The sequence below is a fragment of the Microcaecilia unicolor genome, chromosome 4 (genome assembly GCF_901765095.1).
Source record: "Microcaecilia unicolor chromosome 4, aMicUni1.1, whole genome shotgun sequence".
Lineage (NCBI taxonomy): Eukaryota > Metazoa > Chordata > Amphibia > Gymnophiona > Siphonopidae > Microcaecilia > Microcaecilia unicolor.
In genome coordinates this window covers 367,117,556-367,141,539 of record NC_044034.1, presented here as the reverse complement: position 1 = coordinate 367,141,539, position 23,984 = coordinate 367,117,556, and the positions used below count along the sequence as shown (strand labels likewise).

The window sequence follows — 23,984 nt, the reverse complement described above, 5'->3', positions numbered from 1 at the left end:
ACTGCTCCTTTAAGAAATATTGTTCTGTTGACACTGGTAAACAAGAGGAAAAGGAGCCTGGAATGAGTCTGGCTTCGCTGCAGTGTTTCAGTATATGCCTCTAACCGTGTAGCTTAATCGGTGTCTTTTTTGGGAATCCTGTATTTCATTGCTAATTGATTTTTGCCATGCTCAGCTTTTCATTAGCCTTGGGGATACAAGGAATGAAGTCTACAAAGATGTACTTCAGAAACGACATTGCATGTCTGTTATGCACATTCTGATGTCGATTTGCACATTGTTCATCTGAGCGTATCTTATTCTGTGCATATTTACACTGTAAAAGCTGAGAATAAAGAATTGAATCAGCAGTTCTGATATGTTGATCTTCTAATGATCTGATGTCTGATTCAAGTGAATGTTTACAGTCCTTTTTAACAAGTGTGGAGTAACTAATAATATTTTACCACATAAAGTGGCTTTCAAACATCCCATTCAGTTAAACTTGAAACAAAACAAGAATCATTCCCTCTGATCTTCAGCCGGCGGTGATGAGCGCTTTGCTGCCTGCTGCCAGTGCTATTCCCGGATACTCAACGCCGGGTCCTTTCCGGGCATTGGTACTGAATATCCAGGGTTTTTTTTTTTTTGAGCCGGGTAGATCAATATTAAGCCAAACTACTTAAAGACAGGACTGCTATTTAAGCAGTTTATTTATGCGGTGAGGGGCTGAATATTTGAACTGAACCTATCTCCATCCCTGTAATGCCCACATTAGCCGCTTTTGAATTTGGCGCTAACCATTCAGCGAAGATAACTGATTAAATGCCACTGAAAATGACCAGATAGCCACAAACAAGTGATTTAACTAGTTGGCTGCCGTTTACGGCTGGTTAAATCGTTCTGAGTATCGGCTGAATTATCTCTATAATAATCTTCAGTACATTTCTTTACCATCCATTTGAAGTTATCATCCGTGAGTAAACTGGAAGTTATCAAGCTGCATTAGAGCCTTAAGTCGCATAACACAGCTTGTCTGTCTCTACCGTGGTGCTATTTAGGTAAGCGCGGGTTACATAATAATGAGATGCAAAACATGCAAACGCATGTAAAGCAGCTCATTACTTTGTAAAAACCAGATCAAGGTGAAAGGGGACAGACTCAGGAATAACCTAAGGAAATTGTTATTCACAGAAAGCGTGTTGAATGCAAGGAACACGTCACGTTATGGGCATAAAATACTGGGGTTATTTTACCATGTCAAGGACATCGGGCCTCAAAGTGGTGTTACCTATTCTGTGTTATCTACCACATTTATTTATTAGGATTTATTTACCGCTTTTTTGAAGGAATTCACTCAAGGCGGTGTACAGTAAGATTAAATCAAGCATGAGCAATAGGCAATTACAGCAGTAAAAATATTCAAATAACAATACAAAGTATGGCATGGTATACTACTTACAATGTCAACACTATACATAGTAGACGTAGGGTATAAGCAAAGATGGAACATATAGATAGGTAAGAGAGTAAGAGGATTTAGAAGGTAAGGTAACTAATTTAAAGGAAGTTGCACATGAGGTCAGAGAGACGGTTAAATATTATCTCAGCTAGGTTATGAGTGGATAAACATGTCCCACTGCAGTATTGTTGCCTCTGCAGTAGTGAGCCCTTGCACCTTAACAGAGCACGGAGGATCCGCGAAGCGCCGCACTCGGTCAGGCAGCTGGACAACTGGAAGCGACCACCGTTCCCCGGGAGTTGAGCCCCCAGGTGCAGGTGGCCACCAGGACTTCCGGATATGGTCGGGGTCGGACGGCCACCAGCCGTGGCAGGCAGGAGAAGAACAGATCCGGAACACAGATCGGGCAGGCCGCAAGCAGAGAATGGTCAGGTTCAATCCACAGGTCAGGGCAGGCAGCAAGCAGAGAATGGTCAGGTTCAATCCATAGGTCAGGGCAGGCAGCAAGCAGAGATGATCCTTCCAATATGGCTGTTGCCCAAGGAGCAAGGTAGGGATGCAACAAGTATGAACAGCCTGAGTCACTCCTTGTGTGTGTGAGTGAGACTAATGAGTTAGTTACTTCTTCCAGTAAAGGCCTGGTTGAAGAGCCAAGCTTTCACCTGCTTCCTGAAGTAGAGATAGTCTTGTGTTAAGCGGAGTCTTTCAGGCAATGCATTCCACAGTAAGGGGGCTACTCCGGAAAAATTCTGGCTTGCAGGTATAACATCGTGTTTTGTCTTTTGGAGAAGGTGTGGTTACTGATAGTCCTTGAGAGGACCTTAGTGTCCTTGGCAGTGTACAGAGGGTCATCCTGTTCAAGTACTCATGGCCATTTCCTTTAAGGGCCTTGAAGATATGGGTTAACGAATGCTAATGACTTCCATGTTAACTGTAAGACACATTCTCCACTTATTCACCACCCTCAAACGGCATTCTCCATATTAGCTGTTAAATGCTATTAGTCCGGCACTTTGCTGTGTGTGTTAAGAGCTGAGTTTAACAGTTAACACAGCTCAGTAAATAGTCCCCAAAGTGTTTGATCATGTTAATTTGGAAAATAATACATTCTTCAGCAAGATATTAAAAATGAAAAAGATCAAACACTGAAAGAAACAGAAAAGGGTTTAATCTAGATACTGGTTTCTTCGGCCATTACTAGGCCCAGTCTTTCAATAATTAAGTTCTTTTTTCTCCCTCAGTCTTTTCCGCCATCCAGAAACTGCTGTAGTTGCTTGTTACAAAACAAGTATTATGTTATTCAGTCCAATAAAAAAGTCTTGTCTACAGGTTGCTTCTTGGCTTTAATTTCTTTTAGTGAGCTGCAATTAGGCCATTGTGTGTTAATGCATTGCTGTAACCAGTATAGTTAATTTCTGTCTTCTTAGAGGAAATTTAGATTCATGACCTGGGGTTTGCTGAATCCATCACATACAAGGAAAATTAAACACCAGATTTGACCGTGGAATCTACTTTTGATTAAAAAGTTTCAAAGCACATTTAACTTTTTCAATGAACTTCATTCTTTCTTCTATTTCAGGAGCAAAAGTGACTTGGCTCTGCAATTCAGTTCTCCAAACTATGGGAATTTGGCAGATAGCATTTTTTGGATTGGACTGTTTTGGATTTATTACTTGTAACCCGCCCTTATCCAGGGCATCAAACAAAAATACATAAATAAAATCACATAAGAACAATTAGAAGAAATTATTCATAATACCTAAACAAAGATGAAAACAGAAGATAATGTCCAGATCCCCTAGACAGAGAAGCAGCACCAGCATTTTTATAATGTGATGAGGTTCATGTATCAAAAGTGCAATACGCTGCCTCTGGTCTAAGTGCAGAAGAAAACAATGAATCGTCAGTTTTTAATATATATTGTGACAAAGCTAGCACTCGGGGCCCCACAGAGAAGCAGCTAATCCCTGAACTACGGTTCCCAGAAGCCCTTGCAAGCAGGGTAGCCCCAAAAGGGTGGAATGGATTTCCAACCCCAGCAGGGGGAGAAGGTCTCAGTGCTAGAGGAGCCAGTTGCTCCCTTCCCCACTAGAGGGAGAAGGGGAGGTGAAGCTCAGTCCCTTAGCTGCATCGCCAGTATATAATTCCCTCCAGCTGTGAGAGGAGGGGGAGATTTCCGAGTGGCTCCCAGCCACCAGGGGGGAGAGGAAACTGATGGAGAGATTTCCGGGTGGCTCCCAGTCACCAGGAAGGAGAACTGATGGAGAGATTTCCGGGTGGCTCCCAGCCACCAGGAGGGAAAGGAAACTGATTGAGATAGAAGCTGCCATGGAGTAGGTGGAGGACGGAAAGGGCCTGCCACTGGAGCTTCCTTGGGGGAGGAAGAGTAAGCTGCCATGGAGTGTGGCAGTGGTGTGCTGGAGCAGGCTCTCACAGGCTCTCGAGAGCCGTTTGTTAAGTTTTTAAGAATTTTGGGAGCCGGTTCTCCATGGCTACTTTAACAAATGGATCCCAAAATGTGGGCTTGGGCCCCTCCTGAATTCTCTTTTACTTTGCTGGCGAGAGAGAGCCCCCTGTTAACAATTTACCAGCACACCCCTGAGTGTGAGAATGTACAGGTAGCCCTGTCCAGCACATGAAGGCAGTGTGAGAGGCCACAGGAGTGTGGTGCTGTGAGGTAGGAGGAAAGCTGCCAACCCTGTTTGGTACAGGGTCCTCCCGGGTGCTGTGAAGGGGACAGGGGCATTAAGTAGTGGTTTCCTTTGAAGAGAATGTTTGTGAAAGGGTTGAATTATTGGGATGTATAGAACAGCAGGCTGAACTTTGACTGAGCCCTTCTGAGGGAGAGGGGAAGGTAGTGCAAAGGAAGTGGGCCTGAACTGTTAAGGAACTGAATGTTGGCTGGAGTTTGGAACCCGGCCTGAACCCTGTTTGTGAACTGCATTTCAATTGTGAGAGAGGAACTGAATTGAGAATAAAGCACTTTAGTCCTAAGTCCATATAGCCCCAACTCCCACCACCGGCTCTGCCACCCAATCTCCGCTAAGCTTCTGAGGATCCATTCCTTCTGAACAGGATTCCTACGCAGAAATTTTTTGCACAATACGAAATGCCTTATTTTACTACCTCACCTTTATATGTTCCGTGGAACCACAAAGATATACTCATAGGATAGCCTTGTGTGCGACCAGGTGGTACGGTGATGAATTGGTCTCCAATAATCATCGGAAGATCTGAAATAACCTACACAAAGAAAAAGAAAAACAAAAAAAACAGAAAGTAACGATCGACAGAAAACAGTTACTACTGTAGCAGCTTTAAGGTCTTAAAACCAATGGGCCTGCATATGTCTTATTTTCAAATACACTCCTGTTATACAAAATTTCTGCATAAAACACACCATCACACTGACCAGGAAGCAAAGTTAGGAGCTATAGTGCTATAGAAATGCTTACTTTATTTATTTTTTGTCTATTAGATTGTAAGCTCTTTGAGCAGGGACTGTCTTTCTTCTATGTTTGTGCAGCGCTGCGTATGCTTTGTAGTGCTATAGAAATGCTAAATAGTAGTAGTAGTGGCCAGGGGATGGCACTAATGTTGAACAATGAAATTCAACCTCTGTATGTACCACTTCAACACACGTTAGGCCACTGGTTCTGGGTAGTACCACAAGACTGCCACTAGAGGTTGCAGCAACCATATTGACCCAGGATCTAGCATGGGCAGGAGCAAATAGGGATCGTTCCTGCCCCAACTTCTCACTAGACTACTAGAGACCCTACAAAAAGCAAGGGCAGCCTACAGGGGGTGGAGGGAGGGTCCAGGACTGGGGCTGATCTTGGTAAGGAGGGACACAATTATATATATGTATGTGGGAGGGCTAGGATCATGTGTGTTGGGGGGACCACGGGAGGAGAAATACTCTAGGCGGGGAGATGCCCAGGGGACAGGGAACTCTTCCAGGAATGGGATTTATTAGTAGAATTGTCCACAAAGCTCAGCCCTCTACCCGATTAGCAAACTGGGTAAAGATAGTACAGCCTTTTTGCTAACTGGGTGGCGAACTGAATATTGCTGCTGCCTGGTTAGCTACCAGTCTGTACTGAACTCCTCACCTAGACCACTCCAGTACTAACTGGATACTGCTGAGAAGGTCACAGGCAATATTCAGTGGCAGTACCTACTGAAGTGCCACTGAATACTGGCAGACGGCCAGCTCAGCAGAGTTTAACTGGGCAGGAGTGTCTCCTACTCGGTTAAGCCTTTTTGAATATCAACCAGCATATTTTTATTCTTCTAGTCCAGTGGATTGTTGGAGATAAATTGTATGTGACGGGTCTGAAGTGTGAGTTTGTCTGGGGGCAAAATAACTCTTCAGAAACTTAGCACTTCAGGACCAAATTTGGCAGGGGGAGAAACTGAGGAAAAACAACATAACAAAGTTGAAAAATAGCCCAAAGAGGACTGGGATTCCAATGAAATAGAGTTCCCCCCTCCCAAAAAAATAAAAATGTCTCAATACATTTTTATGGCAAAAGGCAGCTGCAGCATAGATATATTAATATACTAAAACACAGCATTTAGGAAGTGCTTCTTTCAAACTGCATCTTCCCTGCTCTCCTGATCAGATATGCAGAACCTACACAGATACATACAAGGGAATGTTAGGCATATACTTTAAAATGGATGGGCATATTCAGGTTGCACTTTTAAGCAAAACAAATGGTCAAGAAAATGGAATGAGTTAAATCTTCATTTGCTCCATTCACTTTTGGAGGCAAACCACACCTATTGGGGGGGAGGGGGTACACCAGCCAAAGCAGAGCCATTCTGGGAGAGGGAGAAGGCAGAATCATGAACAGAGCTGCCGAGAGACCAAGCCTGGCCTACTATTACTACAAATCATTTCTATAGCGTTACCAGTCGTACGCAGCGCTTCACAGTTGAACATGAAGAAAAGACAGTCCCTGCTCAAAAGAGCTTACAATCTAAATCAGGACAGACAGACAGGACAAATAAGGGATAAGGCGCCAGCGCCTCGAAGAGTGTCAACAACAACATCAACACATGCAGTAACGCTCTCAACATTTGGGGAGGAAGCTTCCCCAGAGTCTGAGGGTAGGGCTGTACCTCTACACTCTTTGGGGCATGAACAATGTTCCACTGAGCTGAGGCAGGCACAGACTCAGTCCTGTCTGAGTACGGTGAGGAGTCTGAATGGTAGTGAGGATGACTGAGTGGTTAAGACGTTGAACATGTGTCCTCGTGAGTTCATGCCCCACTCCGGTGGACTTTTGGAGTGGAGGAGTAGCCTAATGGTTAGTGCAGTGGGCTTTGATCCAGGCAACCTGGGTTCAGTTCCCACTTCAGCTCCTTGTGACCTTGGGCAAGTCACTTAACTCTCCATTGTCCCAGGTACAAAACCTTAGACTGTGAGCCTTCCAGGGACAGAGAAAGTACCTTCATATAATATGTGCAGCTCTGCGTACATCTAGTAGTGCTATAGAAATGATTAGTAGTAGTAGATAAGGGAAGGACAGACAGATAGAACACATAGGTAAAAGGGACTATTGAAGAGAGGAAGACAAGATAAAGGTTACGAGCAGGTGACAAGTTAGGAATTGAAAGCAGCATCAAACAGGTAGGCCTTTAGCCCGGATTTGAAGGCGGCCAGGGATGGAGCTTGACGTAATGGCTCAGGAAGTTTATTCCAGGCATAAGGCGCGGTGAGCTAAAAGGAACGGAGTCTGGAGAAAACAATCTTGAAGGCAGCCTCCAAGGCCTCCCCCCACCCCATGGGTCTCCACCCCTCCCTGGACCCCACCTGGCAGTAGCTTACTGCTTGCTCAGTATGTCTCCTGTTCCTGTGTGCCAGGTTATCGTGTTAACTCTGCTCTATTGACCATGGGTCTTTCTTCCTGCTGCATCCCCTCCCGCCAATGCAGAAATAGATAGAGCAGAGTTAATGTAATAACCCGGCACACAGGAGCAAGAGACCAATCCAGCCTTCTGCCTGTGCCTGCCACTGGAAGCCTGAAGAAAGCAGCTTTTCTATCGCCAGCACCAGGCCCCCCTTGGATGCCGGACCTGGGAGGAATCTTGCCCCCACTCTTGGCAGCACTGATCATGAGACACTTTAATCAGTTAGAAACTTTTTCACAAGCATTCTTCCCCCCAAATCCCATGTCTGTCTGTATCCTGAGCTGAGAATAAAATTGCTAGCTTTTATCATCTTGCAGAAGGAACATCAAAGAGAAAATCTCTCCCAAGTTAATATCATCAAGGCTTGTTCCCGAGACAACTAGACGCCGCCCATCTGTGACATCATATAGGTGGGCATTTGAGCTGCTTTAAGGAGAAGCACCAGAGGTAGGCGCCGACAATGTCGCGCTGACGATGAAGCACTCCTTCATGCAGACTTCGGAAGGATGTGAAGGATATACTGGGACTCTGAATGTTTAGTTTGAGTAATTACTACTACTACTACTACTATTTAGCATTTCTATAGCGCTACAAGGCATACGCAGCGCTGCACAAACATAGAAGAAAGACAGTCCCTGCTCAAAGAGCTTACAATCTAATAGACAAAAAATAAATAAAGTAAGCAAATCAAATCAATTAATGTGAACGGGAAGGAAGAGAGGAGGGTAGGTGGAGGCGAGTGGTTACAAGTGGTTACGAGTCAAAAGCAATGTTAAAGAGGTGGGCTTTCAGTCTAGATTTAAAGGTGGCCAAGGATGGAGCAAGACGTAGGGGCTCAGGAAGTTTATTCCAGGCGTAGGGTGCAGCGAGACAGAAGGCGCGAAGTCTGGAGTTGGCAGTAGTGGAGAAGGGAACAGATAAGAAGGATTTATCCATGAAGCGGAGTGCACGGGAAGGGGTGTGGGGAAGGACGAGTGTGGAGAGATACTGGGGAGCAGCAGAGTGAGTACATTTATAGGTTAGTAGAAGAAGTTTGAACAGGATGCGAAAACGGATAGGGAGCCAGTGAAGGGTCTTGAGGAGAGGGGTAGTATGAGTAAAGCGACCCTGGCGGAAGATGAGACGGGCAGCAGAGTTTTGAACCGACTGGAGAGGGGAGAAGTGACTAAGTGGGAGGCCAGCAAGAAGCAGATTGCAGTAGTCTAAACGAGAGGTGACAAGGGTGTGGATGAGGGTTTTGGTAGAGTGCTCGGAAAGAAAGGGGCGGATTTTACAGATGTTGTAAAGAAAGAAACGACAGGTCTTGGCGGTCTGCTGGATATGAGCAGAGAAGGAGAGAGAAGAGTCAAAGATGACCCCAAGGTTTCGAGCTGAGGAGACAGGGAGAATGAGAGAGCCATCAACAGAAATAGAAAACAGGGGGAGCAGGGAGGTGGGTTTGGGGGGGAAAATGAGAAGCTCGGTTTTGGTCATATTTAATTTCAGGTGGCGTTAGAGTTAAGAAACATGTGTTTTAGTAATATTCCAGTGTTGCCTGGTAGAGGAAGATATGGTGAATTGCAGAATAATAACTACTTTAAAATCATTAGAGCACGAGAATTGGTGTCCGTTACTTTGTCAAATAGCTATTTTAGTGTTCCGTTGAAGATTTATAAGGTAAAATTATGTATCATACCTGATAATTTTCTTTCCATTAATCATAGCTGATCAATCCATAGACTGGTGGGTTGTGTCCATCTACCAGCAGGTGGAGATAGAGAGCAAACTTTTGCCTCCCTATATGTGGTCATGTGCTGCCGGAAACTCCTCAGTATGTCGATATCAAAGCTCCATCCGCAGGACTCAGCACTTAGAGAATTACACCCACGAAGGGACACTCTGCCCAGCTCACCACCGCCGAAACGGGGGAGGGGAATTAACCCAGCTCATCCCCACACAAGTGGGGGAGGGGAATCCGTCCAGCTCATCCCCGCGGAGCGGGGGAGGGACACCACACCCGCCGATGCGGGGGGATCTGGCTTATCCTGCAACCGCAACCGCGGGAGGAGCTGACTGACCCTAACACCGCCGAAGCGGGAGGGGTACAAAGCTGCCCTACAGCCGCACGAAGCGGGAGGGAGTGCCAGCAGAATTTAAATCTCAATCCAGCCCCGTAAAACGGAGGGGAGAGGAATGCAGCAGCTCACTGTAACACAAACTCGTCTCAACTCTTGAAGAATCCAAGTGAAAGAAGAACTTGAACACGAAGTCCTCCTGAAGTAACTGAAGGCTAAACTTGAACCTAAAATTCAACCAGAATATAAACAGTACAGATATCTGGGAGGGGCTATGGATTGATCAGCTATGATTAATGGAAAGAAAATTATCAGGTATGATACATAATTTTACCTTCCATATCATCAAGCTGATCAATCCATAGACTGGTGGGATGTACCGAAGCAGTACTCACCCAGGGCGGGACATAGAAATCCCTGACCGCAACACTGAAGCTCCAAACCGGGCCTCCGCCCGAGCAGCCACAGTCAAGCGGTAATGCCTGGCAAAGGTATGGGCCTTCCCCGCGGCCACCTAAGCCGCTGCAATGGCTTCCTTGCCCATCTTGCCACTGTAGGCTTAGAAGCCTGCAGACCCTTACGAGGACCTGTAAACAGGACAAACAGATGATCCGATTTCCGGAAATCATTGGTCACTTCCAAGTATCTGATGATGACTCGTCTCACATCCAGAAATTGAGAGCAGAGTATTCCTCTGGGTAGACCTCCCTACGAAAGGAAGGGAGACAGAGCTGCTGAATCACATGGAAGCGAAAAACAATCTTGGGCAGGAAGGAAGGCACTGTGCGAATAGTCACTCCTGCCTCAGTGAACTGCAGAAAAAGCTCTCGACATGAGAGTGCCTGGAGCTCGGAAACTCTTCTGGCTGAAGTGATAGCCACCAAAAAGACTGCTTTCAACGTCAGGTCTTTCAGAGATGCCCTCGACAAGGGTTCAAAAGGCGGCTTCTGCAATGCTCTTAGCACCAGGTTGAGATTCCACGCAGGCACCACTGAGTGCAGAGGAGGGCGCAGGTGATTAACTCCCTTGAGAAAGAGCACCACATCTGGCTGCGAAGCCAGGGAAGCACCCTTCAGGCGGCCCCTGAAGCAAGCCAGAGCCGCTACCTGAACTTTCAGGGAACTGAGCGACAGGCCTTTGTCCAGACCTTCTTGCAGGAACGCCAACACTGAAGAAATTGGAGCAGTGAAGGGAGAAAGTGAGCCTGCTTCACACCACGCTGCAAAGATACGCCAAACCCTGGCGTAAGCAGTAGAAGTAGAGCGCTTCCTCGCTCTCAGCATAGTGGCGATGACCTTGTCTGAGAAGCCCTTCTTTCTCAGATGCTGCCACTCAATAGCCAGGCCGTAAGACCAAAGGGGGAGGGATCCTCCATCACCACGGGACCCTGATGTAACAGGCCCTGCTCCACTGGCAGCCGCAGAGGATCGCCGACTGAGAGCCTGATCAAGTCCGCATACCAGGGACGTCTGGGCCAATCCGGACCCACCAGGATTACCCTGCCGGGATGCTTTGCCACCCGGTCTAGCACCCTGCCCAACATGGGCCAGGGCGGGAACACATAGAGAAGCTCTTGTGTAGGCCACTGTTGGAGAAGAGCATCTACTCCCAGGGATCGAGGGTCCCGTCCTCTGCTGAAAAAGCGCGGCACTTGGCAATTGGCCGATGACGCCATCAGATCTAGGCTCGGCTGGCCCCAGCGCTTCGTGATGCCCAAGAACGCCTGAGCAGATAGCTGCCACTCTCCGGGCTCCAAGGTATGGCGACTGAGAAAGTCCGCCTTGACATTCATGACTCCGGCAATGTGGGCCGCTGACAGCTGTTCCAGGTTCGCTTCCGCCCACTGGCATAGATTCATGGCCTCCTTGGCTAGAGGGGTGCTCTTGGTACCTCCCTGGCGGTTGACATAGGCCACAGCCGTGGCATTGTCCGACAGGACCCGTACAGGCTTCAACACCAGTACCGGGATGAACTCCAACAACACCAACCGAATGGCTCTGAGTTCCAGGAGGTTGATAGACCACTTGCCTCTGCAGGAGACCAGAGCCCCTGCGCTGTCCTTCCCAAGCAGTGGGCTCCCCAGCCCATCAAAGAGGCGTCTGTCGTGACGACAATCCACTCCGGGGTCACCAGAGGCATTCCTGCAGACAACTTGACTGTCTGCGTCCACCAGCTCAGCGCCTTGCGCACTGCTGGGTCCAAGGGAAGGCGCACAGCATAATCCTCCGACATCGGAGTCCAGCGCAGCAGCTGAGATTGTTGTAGTGGTCTCATATGAACCCTGGCCCAGGGCACTACTTCCATCGTGGCCGTCATAGAGCCCAACAGCTGCACGTAGTCCGAAGCCCGAATAGGAGAGGCTACTAGGAACTAGTCCACCTGAGCCTGAAACTTGACAATCCGATTGTCTGGCAGGAACACTCTGCCCACTTGGGTGTCGAATCGAACTCCCAGATACTCCAGGGACTGAGTCGGGCGCAGCTGGCTTTACTCCCAGTTGATGATCCACCCCAGGGAGCTCAAAAGAGCAACCACCCGGTTCACAGCTTTGCCGCACTCTGCATAAGAGGGGGCTTGGATCAACCAGTCGTCCAGATAAGGATGGACTTGAACTCCTTCCTTCCTCAGGAAGGCCGCGATGACCACCATTACTTTGGAGAAGGTCCGCGGAGCAGTAGCCAACCCGAACGGGAGGGCTCTGAACTGGAAGTGTCGGCCCAGTACTGCAAAACGCAGAAAACGTTGATGAGGAGGCCAGATGGGAATATGCAAGTACGCTTCCTTGATGTCCAAGGATGCCAGGAACTCTCCTGCCTTCACTGCCGCTATAACAGAGCGGAGAGTCTCCATGCGAAAGTGCCAAACTTTCAAGGCCCAATTGACCCCTTTGAGGTCGAGGATAGGCCGTACAGAACCTCCTTTCTTTGGTATCACAAAGAAAAAGGAGTAACATCCCTTGCCAAGCTGATTTTCTGGCACCGGAACGACCGCCCCCAGGCGGATCAGATTGTTCAAGGTCTGCTGCACTACCACAGCTTTGACCGGAGACTTGCAGGGAGAGAGTACAAACCCGTCTTTTAAGGGTCGGCAGAACTCTAGCTTGTAGCCGTCTCTGATGACTTCCAGCACCCAAGCGTCTGAAGTTATTGTGGTCCACTCGCCCATAAACGAGGACAGCCGTCCTCCAATCTGCACTGGGGCGTGGACCAAGGCCCCGTCATTGGGTACGAGACCCTGGGGGAGGACCGGAGGGAGCACCTCCGGGACGGCGGTCTCTGCGAAAGGAATGCTGCTTGGGGGAGAAGTTCCTCTTGAAGGAAGAGGGGGCAGAGGAGCCCGACCTGCCCGGGCGGTACCGACGGGCTTCCTGAAACCGTCCTCTGGAGGTACCAGGGCGAGTACTAGCCCGAACCCTGACCTCTGGTAACTTCTTGCCCTTAGACGTGCCGAGATCGGTCACGATTTTGTCCAGCTCGACCCCAAAGAGCAGCTTGCCTTTAAAAGGCAATCTAGCCAGGCGGGATTTAGAGGCGTGGTCAGCAGACCAATGTTTCAGCCAAAGCCACCGCCGCGCAGAGATTGTCTGAGCCATGCCTTTCGCTGAGGCCCTCAAGACATCATACAGCAAGTCTGCCAAATAGGCTAAGCCCGATTCCAGGGCCGGCCAATCAGCCCTCAAGGAAAGATCCGAGGGGAAAGCCCGCTGCACCATAGTCAGGCATGCCCTGGCCACATAGGAGCCGCAAATTGAGGCCTGCAAACTTAAAGCAGCTGCCTCAAAGGACGACCTTAAGGCCGCCTCCAATCTTCTGTCTTGGGCGTCCTTTAGGGCCGTGCCACCTTCCACCGGCAACGCCGTTTTCTTAGTCACCGCAGTGATTAAAGAATCCACGGTAGGCCACAGATAGGCCTCACGTTCCCTTTCAGTCAAAGGATAGAGGCGGGACATAGCCCTAGCCACTTTAAGGCTCGCTTCCGGGACATCCCATTGAGCCGCAATTAAGGTGTGTATGGCATCATGCACGTGGAAGGTTCTAGGCGGGCGCTTCGTCCCCAGCATAATGGCAGAGCCAACAGGGGCTGAGGGAGAGACGTCCTCCGGAGAGGAAATCTTCAAAGTGTCCATGGCCTGTACCAACAGGTTGGACAAATCCTCTGAGCTAAAAAGCCGCGCTGCAGAGGGGTCATCCGCTCCCTCCGAGCGGGGATCCGTCTCCTCCAAGGAATCCGCAAAGGACCGTTGGGAGACCTCAGATACGCTGCCCTCATCTACATCGGAGGAGACAAAGTCCTCCAAGGCCTGGGAATCAACCCGAGGGCGTTTACCTCTGGGAACCTCAACCTCTTTACCAGACGAGGGAGCAGGGGCAGCGTTTTGCATAAGGAAGGCCTGATGCAGCAGCAAAACAAACTCGGGGGAGAAACCCCCCAGACTGTGTACTTCCGCAGCCTGGGCAACAGCCCTAGACGCACCCTCAACCGGCGCTCGCAAGAGCGGGGGAGAGACATGCTGCGCATCCAAAATGGCGTCCGGCGCGACACTCCGCGAAGGAGCCGCGCGGGAAGAACGGCGCTTAACTTTAGCCGCTTTTGTGCCGTCGCCCAAATTAAGGGCGTTCATGGCATTAATGTCTCCAACCTCAAGAGCGGCCCAAGAAGAAGCCGTCCGAGCCGCGTGGCCGGCCAAGATGGCGGAGGCGAGGAGCGGGGGATGGGCGTTTATGGCGGGAAAAATCGCCACGCCGGAGGAAGGACCGGGACATTCATCGGCCACGAAACTGTCACCCAACAAGGGCGCATCAGGCTTTAAGACCCCCGCATCCCCTCTAGAAGCACCCAAGCGATCCGGGGAGCGACTCTTTACGCCCTCGCCCTCCGACGCCATATGCCACGTGGAGATAAATCGGGGAACCCCCTGCCCACTATAAAAAGGTAAAAATTACCTGCTGTCCGCTCCGAGCTGTAACGACCTGGTGTCCCAGTGAGTAGCTGCAATAAACGTTTAAATAAACGTCGAAATAAACGCCTTTAAGGACGTTCAAAATTTTATTTTATTTTTTTTAACGGAGCCAGCGGGAGGGGGGAGAAAAGGAGGGACCTGGCGCCACCAGGTTTGCACTTGCTCAAGAAGAGCCCTCAACCCCAGGCACTCAACAAAACCTAAAAATTAGGCTTGGAGGCCTAGCCAGAGCTGCTGCTGTGTGTGACCACCACCTGCTGAGATAGAGAACATACTGAGGAGTTTCTGGCAGCACATGACCACATATAGGGAGGCAAAAGTTTGCTCTCTATCTCCACCTGCTGGTAGATGGACACAACCCACCAGTCTATGGATTGATCAGCTTGATGATATGGAAACTGGTGTTAGCTAATGCTAGGTCAGTTCGCAATAAAGTTCAGCTAGTTTTGATTTAATTCAAGAGCAGGCTATTGATATTTTCTGTGTTACAGAATCCTGGTTAGAGAACAGTGATTTGGTGATTGTAAATCAACTGTGTCCATAGGTTATACATAGTGTTGTTTCTTTTTTATTTGTACCCTGCACTTTCCCACTCATGGCAGGCTCAATGTGGCTTAGGTACTTATTTGTACCTGGGGCAATGGAGGGTTAAGTGACTTGCCCAGAGTCACAAGGTGCTGCCTGTGCCTGTAGTGGGAATCGAACCCAGTTCCCCAGGACCAAAGTCCACCACTCTAACCACTAGGCCACTCCTCCACTCAATTGAGAAAAGGGAAAAGGGGAGGTGGAGTACTGTGTATCTTTACGAATGAGATCAATTTTAAAAACACTTGATGGGTTGGGAGGTGATGGAATTGAAATCTTATTGTTGTTATCACTCAAGTTTAACCTTATTTTAGTATATGTTGCTCCGGGAATTTTATATAGAGATTGAGTTAATTACTTATGATTGAGTTTATTACTGCCTCAAATGTGACTTTGTCAAATGCTATTTTGTTGGAAGATTTTAATTTAAAGGTTGATCTTGCTAAAGATGATGATGATTGGTAGTTTTTTGGAACGTCTGGACGCTTCAGGTTGGAGGTAGAAAATTGAGGTTCCAACACATATTGCAGGACCTGTTAGATTTAGTTTTTGAATCAAAATTTTAAAAAAATCAAGATTTGTGAATATTAAGTGAGTTGAGTTTATTCCATGGTCGGATCATGGCCAAATTGTTATGAATATTTGTGGTATTGAGCATGGTGTGAGAGAAAAGAAACAACAAATTGCGGATAGAAGAAAATCTTATTTCTTGGATTACAAGATACTTTGAGGCATATTTTCAAAGCACTTAGCCTCCCAAAGTTCCATAGAAACCTATGGAACTTAGCCTCCCAAAGTGCTTTGAAAATATGCCTCTTCGTCAGCTTCAAACTTTGATGAGATAGAATCAGTGGATACCCTATTTCAAATATGAAGTGGGGTGTTATCTGATTCTACGGAGGCTGTTGCTCCAAAGAAAAGAACGACTGTTAAGAGATCAAGTAGAGTCCCCTGGTTTTAACAATGAGATAAGATTTATTAAACAAGAGTTAAGGAAAAGTGAGTGTGAAAGGAGAAAATATCCGTCTAGAGTTACTCAGATAGCTTATCTTGAAAAGATGACAGTATATAGAAGTATGACCTATAAAGCTAAATGTGAATTTTATTATAATGAAATTGAAAGTGCTTCTAGCTCCAAAAAGATTGTTTCTATTGTTAATAAGTTAGTTCATGAAGAGGGGGTTTCTGTGGCAACTTTATTTCAGATTTCTAGTGATGAATTTGCAAATGGTTTCTTCAAAAAGTGAAATGCATAAGAGATCAATTTGATCAGTCAAAATTACCTGATGAGATGATAAGTACTTTATAAGAGAGAGAATTATGGGTTACTTTTTCAGAGGAAACTCAGAAGAGATAGTAGGGCAGATATTTTCTAAGGTAAATAATAGAATTTATAGAAATGATATTTGACAACCATCAGCGTTAAAAGGCTTGAAGGAAATAACAGTCCCGGTGTTTACTAAAATCATTAAGGGATATTTAGAAGCAGGAATAGTTAGTGCCAGAATCCTTTAAACAGGCTGTTGTAAGACCTTTGTTAAAGAACAAGAATGCTGATCTAAACTTTGTGGAGAATTATAGACCCATCTCTTCGTTACCATTCATAGCCAAGGTGATGGAAAGATTGGTGTATGAGTAATTGGTATATTTTCTGGATTTACGTAAGTTGTCTCTGTTTGATGTGTTAAGAATAGGCTTTAGTAATGGCCAACCTTTCCATTTGGTCAGTTTAGATGTATCCGCTGCCTTTGATACTATTAATCATGTTAGTTTGATTAATAGATTGAAGGCAATCAGAACACAAGCTACTGTATTGAATCTTTCCTTAAAAAAATAGAGGCTTCCGTGTCCTAGGGGAAATGATTTGTCAGAGTATAAATTGTTAGAGACAGGCTCCTGTTTATCTGCTATTCTCATTAATACCTTCTTGATACTTCTTTGTCGGTTACTCAACTGTTTTGGTATACAATTCAGGCTATATGCAGACGATGTACAATTTGTGACTCCTTTGGAAAAAAGTGTTAAAGATACATTCGCGAGATTGAAATGAATTTCCCAATCTATTAATTGGTGGATGTCTTGAAATAGTCTGAAATTAAATATTAACAATCATTACGCCCTATTTATACTTTCAAAGGAAAACAATAAGGTCAGGTTATCTTGCCTCTAGCTCTTATGCCATTGATTCACTCTCACATTAATTTTCAGCTCAGCATTTGTGCTGATACAATTCTTGCCAAATGACTGCAATAATGTGCCATTGTTTGCAATAACAGGCGGGGGAGCAAAGCAAGTCATTTAATTAAGGTAGCCAAGAGCTACGAAAATTAATTCTAAAGTGAATAATTAATGTTATAGCAGTACACATAGCCTACGAGATTAAAAATTTGGTTCTGGGCTGTCCCTGTAGCTTTGGTGGAAAGTGCTGTGCACTTTCATAGAGAAAGTCCCTAGTTTGATTCTTGGGTCAGGACTTCTTCTCCTCAAGTCAGTCAGGGTTGGGGATGCTGAAAAGACAGTGTCCTTTAGTCCCAAGAGGTAGGAGGAGCTATGGCCATTGCATGGAATAACATTAAGTTCAGTGCTTCTCAATCCTCTCCTGGACCTAGCCAGTTGGGTTTTCAGGATTACCACAGAGACTATATTAGAGGTCCTTGGTATGCAAATCTATCAATGCATATTCGCTGTGGTAATCCTAAAAAACACAACTGGCTGGGAGAACCTCAAGGACTGGGTTGAGAAGCATCGACCTAGGTGACCAATTAGGGGTTCATGGTTGTCTGGTTCTGAAGGGAGTCAGGCTACACATCTTCCAACCCAGAATGATCACTAAAATTCAATTATGTGTATGTGGGATGGAGATACTACTACTACTATTTAGCATTTCTATAGCGCTGCAAGGAGATACAAAACTGGGGAAAAATCCCAAGATAATGCAAATGAAGCCTGGTTCTGAATAATGAAAACCTGCCTCAAGAGCTGTTAAGTGGCTTATGATAGGAAAACAATCACAAAAGAACACATATATTCTTATTCGACAAGGCTTATTCCACTGGCAACTCCACTGTTTAACCTCTCTCTCTTGCTTCGCCCCTGACCTTCTCCCCGTGTTATCCCATGTTCCTTCCCCTCCTGTCTCATTCCGTATCTGTGCCTTCTATGTATTGTATTGTATCCTCTTGAATTAATGTTAGTTACTTCTTCCGTTAAAGGCTTGGTTGAAGAGCCAAGCTTTCACCTGCTTCATGAACTAGAGGTAGTCTTGTGTTAAGCGGAGCCTTTCAAGCAACACATTCCAGAGTGTGGGAGCTACATTAAAGGGACTGAAATGCAGGAGTTGTGAAGAAAAGAGGAGGTGCTGTGGATCATCTTTGAAAGAGAAGATGGTACTTCCATCCTCACAGGTGTAATCTACGGTTGTATGACTCAATCAGAAAAACTGGATGGGACAAAAGTAGCGGCAGTAATACTGGGTGACTTGTATCTACTGGATGCAAAGTGGATATGATTCTCCAAAGAAAGGGCTGGAAAAATGAAGGTAAAACAAGAATGGTTCACAAAATACAGACTATTACAAGAACAGCAACACAGAAAAGAATAACAAACAAAACTGAGAGAGCCAAAGAGAAAAATCACGATGGCAAAAGAATACAAAGAAGAAAAAAAATGGCTAAGAATCTAAAGTGAGGTGACAAGACATTTTAGGTACATTGGGCAGAAGAGGAAGGCCAGAGGTGCAATTGCAAGACTCAAAGGTTCTGAGGAATCATATATGGAGAGTGAGGAAAAAAATGAAAATTCAGTGTTCATGGAAGGAAGTCCTGGAGAAGGACTGCAAAGAATCAACAAAGACATGAGGGAATAAAGTCGATACTGTGCCATTCACAGAAGAAGGTGTTTATGAAGAACTTGGAAAACTAAAAGTGGACAAAGCCACAGTGCTGGACCAGCTCCAAGAGGTTCTGAAAGGTCCTTTGAAGGACGCACAGATCCTTGGAGTCAGAAGAGCCCTCCCCCCCTCCCTTCATGAAAGTGGTAACAGCAAGCTTTCATGCCAATGTTTGCTACCCAGTTCCTTTTCATAGGCAGCGAACTTTCAAGCGAATTGGTAAAAAATGTATGGGAATCCCACAGGCTAATACCTCAGACTTTGAGTCTGCATGACTACGGAATCACCACTGTGAAATAGATTCTATCTTGTTGCATCTTAGATATTTTGCTTTCATATGATCTGTGTTTTCAAACATGATGATGAGCCAACTGCCATTTCTACTGGTGCCAAGTGACAGATGAAATTGTATATTTATCCTTCACATTTCAGTCTGTATCTGAACAATCAAACGCTGTTTTCATATACCAACAACCATAAATAAGCCTAGAAAACTTACATCCTCAAACCCTTGAAGAGAAGACTCCCTGGCACATACACACTGGCCTAGGGCCCTCAAAAATAGGCCTCAGCCCGTAGATCCTCCTACCCCTTCCCCAAATCATTCCCTCTGTGACTACCTGGGATTTATGGTGTCTAGAGGGGTGGGACTGATCCCCACTCACTCCCTTCTCATGTCTCAGCCCAATACAAAATGGCCATCAAGATCTTAGAGGGCTTGGTGGCCATTTTGTATTGAGCCAAGACCCAAGACCGGAGTGAGTGGGCATTGCTTCCACTCCACTAGAGACCAGGGACCCTTGGTAAGCCTGGGGAGTGTGTCGAGATTGGGTGGAGGGTATGGGACCTGCAGGCTAAGGACTATTTCTGAAGAACTTGGGCCCTTGGAGGAGGGGGAACTAGCCTGGGAGAGGAGGGCTGATGAGGAGAACTGGACTGCAAGATTGGCCCAGATGGCGAGAGGGGAGGGGTGGGGGGGGGGGTTGCCACGAAGTGAGAACATAAGGGGGGGGGGGGGGGGGGGGGGGGGGGGTTAAACTGCCAGGTGGGGTTTGTGCTGCCAGGGAGTTGGGTAATACAGCCAGGGATTGTACTGCCAAGTGAGGTAGGGGGAAGCGGGCATTGGGGTGGGGACTTGACTGGGGGGGAAGTGCTAGCATCAGGCCTTAGCGGAGGGAGCATCAATTTTAGCAAGCTACTTCTACATATATATGGGGTGAGGGATATTTCTATTGTTCTCCAGTGTAGCTTTCTAAAATCATGGCCGCCAGTGGACATGGAGGGGTTGGGTATGTGCAGCCCTGCCTCTATCTTACAAGATCTCACTTCATAAACAAACCTTTGACAGAGCCTCTTGCAAAATAGTATGGGAATCTCACACGTGCCATGTTCCATCTAACATCTGTCTCTACATGTGGGTTGCTCAAAGAGAAGGGACAAAGCAAACATACATACAGAGATTCATTTACTACCGTGGCTAACTCTTGTTATTTGCCACACGGCCATTTTATGCAACAGGCCCTGCATGAAATAATGCACAGTTATGGTGTTCGTACGCACCGTTGGCACATGACCCCCACAGAGAGCATTACAAACCCCCTTTTATTGATGACTGGTTTTGTACTTTCTCACTTCCTAAAAACAGTATTGTCCTTCAGCACATATTGATGAGACTTAAGACATCTCTCTTTTCTCTCAGAAATCTCCCTCGGAAGCTTTCAGACGCTCATTATGTGCCTGAAAATCCTATGTTAGCAAACCTTGAAGACTGGGGGAGTCTGAGCCTGCAAAGCACTACTACTACTACTTAACATTTCTAGAGCGCTACTAGGGTTACGCAGCGCTGTACAATTTAACAAAGAGAGACAGTCCCTGCTCAAAGAGCTTACAATCTAATAGACAAGTGAACGGTCGGTCCGATAGGGGCAGTCAAATTGGGGCAGTCTGGATTCACTGAACGGTAAGGGTTAGGTGCCGAACGCAGCATTGAAGAGGTGGGCTTTAAGCAAAGACTTGAAGACGGGCAGGGAGGGGGCTTGGCGTAAGGGTTCAGGAAGGTTGTTCCAAGCATAGGGTGAGGCGAGGCAGAATGAGCGGAGCCTGGAGTTGGCGGTGGTGGAGAAGGGTACTGAGAGGAGGGATATATCCTGTGAACGGAGGTTACGGGCGGGAACGTAAGGGAGATGAGGGTAGAAAGATAGTGAGGGGCAGCAGACTGAGTGCATTTGTAGGTAAGAATGAGAAGCTTGAATTGAATGCGGTATCTGATCGGAAGCCAGTGAAGTGACCTGAGGAGAGGGGTGATATGAGTATATCGGTTCTGGCAGAATATGAGACGTGCAGCAGAGTTCTGAACAGACTGAAGGGGGGATAGATGGCTAAGTGGGAGGCCGGTGAGGAGTAAGTTGCAGTAGTCCAGGCGAGAGGTAATGAGAGCGTGGACGAGAGTTCGGGTGGTGTGTTCAGAGAGGAAAGCACCATAAACACTGCCAAATATTTATCCCCAGCTCAGGCCCAGAGAAGGTCAAACCAAGGAAGCAGCTGCTCATTTGGTTTAGTGACCCACAGAGCTCTGCATCCGGCTAAGAGACATTCAAATGCTCAGGGAGTCTTCTGTGTATGCATGTTTCACTGCTAGGTAGTAGCCCTTTATTCAAAAGGAGATGTCAGGCCTGTTCCAAATGCTTTCCAGCTTACATTTCACTGCATCGTTGCATTTGTAATTTTGTTTTTTTCCCATGTGTAATCAGCATGTCGGCTACCACAATGTATTAGGAGCTGTATTAAAAGGCTAGGATCCACTTACGGTCTCCCTCCAGGACAGATTCAGGGTTTAGCAAATCTAACACTATCCCTCACTCTCTACCACTACCTACATAGCTTCAGGTTTATAGTGGGACTGAGAATCCCCCGTAACTGAGAAAATAAAGAAGCCATATTAAAAGCCTATATGTGATTATAATACAAGAAACGTTATAAGGGACTAAGACTATTTCTCCTTCTGCTCTGTGTTGGGCTTTAAAATACACACATTCCTTTCTGCGATAAAGGCAAAATAGAATAATGATGAGGCAAGATTTATTCAGCTAATTAGAATTTTTATTAGCTATGACACAGTGGGCCCAATTTGTTAATACCTTGGTGGGATGCTGACAATCAGACTAAATGACGCTCATAAGCGCTAGAATGTCAGGCAACACTTCATGGTGAAATGCAAACAAAGCCCTGGTAGGCCAACGATCAGATCAGTCAAGGCAGTTCACAAGACAGCAAACCTCCTGCCTAGACTAGACCAGGAAACTGATCAGAGGAAAGAGAAGCAGCTTGAAGTCTGGGTGATAAGAACTGTGAAATGTGGCCCTGTGGCAGCAGGAGATGACACCCCATTAAATGTCTCTCTTGCTGCCTGCTGGGGAAGTGGGTTATGGGAGAGGGGGTGGCCGACTGAAAGAAGGAAGTGCTGCAGAATGGGAAGTGGTCTGATGCCCCACCCCCATTCGTGCCTCGGCTCTTGCAAAGTACATCAGAGTAATCGCCCCATTCATGCCTCTGTTCACGCAGAGTCCACCAGGGTAATCAACCCATTCATAGCTCCACTTATACAGAGTGCACTAGGGTAGTCACCTCATCCATGTCTCCACTCATACACAGTGCCCCCCATTCCTGCCTCTGCTCAAGTACGGTGCACTATGATAGTCACCCCTTTCAAGCCTTCACTCATTGACAGCGCATCGGGGTAGTCACCCCATTCATGCCTCCACTCATGCAGAATGCACAAGCGTAGTCACCTCATTCATGCTTCCACTCATGCGGTGCACCAGGTAGTCATCCCATTCCTGCCTCTGCTCAAGTACGTTGCACTGGGGTAGCCACCCCATTCATGCCTCCACTCATGCAGAATGCACAAGCATAGTCACCTCATTCATGCTTCCACTCATGCGGAGTGCACCAGGTAGTCACCCCATTCCTGCCTCTGCTCAAGTACGTTGCACTGGGGTAGCCACCACATTCATGCCTCCACTCATGCAGAATGCACAAGCGTAGTCACCACATTCATGCTTCCACTCATGCGGAATGCACCAGGTAGTCACCCCATTCCTGCCTCTGCTCAAGTTCGTTGCATTGGGGTAGCCACCCCATTCATGCCTCCACTCATGCAGAATGCACAAGCGTAGTCACCTCATTCATGCTTCCACTCATGGGGAGTGCACCAGGTAGTCACCCCATTCCTGCCTCTGCTCAAGTACGGTGCACTAGGGTAGTCACCCCATTCCTGCCACCACTAATGCAGAGTGCACTGGGGTAGTCACCCCATTCCTGCCTCTGCTCAAGTACGGTGCACTGGGGTAGCCACCCCATTCATGCCTCCACTCATGCAGAATGCACAAGCGTAGTCACCTCATTCATGCTTCCACTCATGGGGAGTGCACCAGGTAGTCACCCCATTCCTGCCTCTGCTCAAGTACGGTGCACTAGGGTAGTCACCCCATTCCTGCCACCACTAATGCAGAGTGCACTGGGGTAGTCACCCCATTCCTGCCTCTGCTCAAGTACGGTGCACTAGGGTAGTCACCCCATTCATGCCACCACTAATGCAGAGTGCACTGGGGTAGTCACCCCATTCCTGCCTCTGCTCAAGTACGGTGCACTGGGGTAGCCACCCCATTCATGCCTCCACTCATGGCAGGAGGTGTCAGCTCGGTCTAATAGTAGATAAAAACAGCCATATCTAAGCCCCATCACTGTGTTACATAACCTACTTCATCTTTCCCTGAATCTTGCTGCCATTTTTCTGTTATATTCTTTAGCAGTTTCTTTCGTAGCTCTCATATGCAGGGAGAAGGAAGGAAATTATTTAAAAGCTGTGGCAATTTCCATGGAGGGGAAACATTCCAAAAGCAGAAATGTTAATTACTTAAAAAAGCATGTCATTAATACTGAAATCATCTCAGAAGGCATCAGCAGCCAGCATTTCACCTGGAACGCTGTTCTTAAACAGATGCAATGTTACACTGTCCTCGCCTCTACCCTGGAGACTCTGGCCACAGCTGAAAGACGTATGGTTATGATGTTAAAGATTTCTGCAGGAAGGGAATGGTTTTCAAGTTTTAAGGAAAGGTCTGCAGGGTTTTT

General features: G+C 47.0%; 1 protein-coding gene across 1 annotated transcript in view; it reads right to left on the bottom strand.

The window, feature by feature from the left end:
• CFAP47 (cilia and flagella associated protein 47) overlaps positions 1–23,984 on the bottom strand; it is a 1,083,264-nt gene that overhangs the window by 423,731 nt on the left and 635,549 nt on the right. Inside the window, 1 exon segment of the mRNA XM_030202357.1 lies at positions 4,573–4,684. Within this exon segment, the coding sequence (XP_030058217.1) occupies positions 4,573–4,684 (112 nt within the window).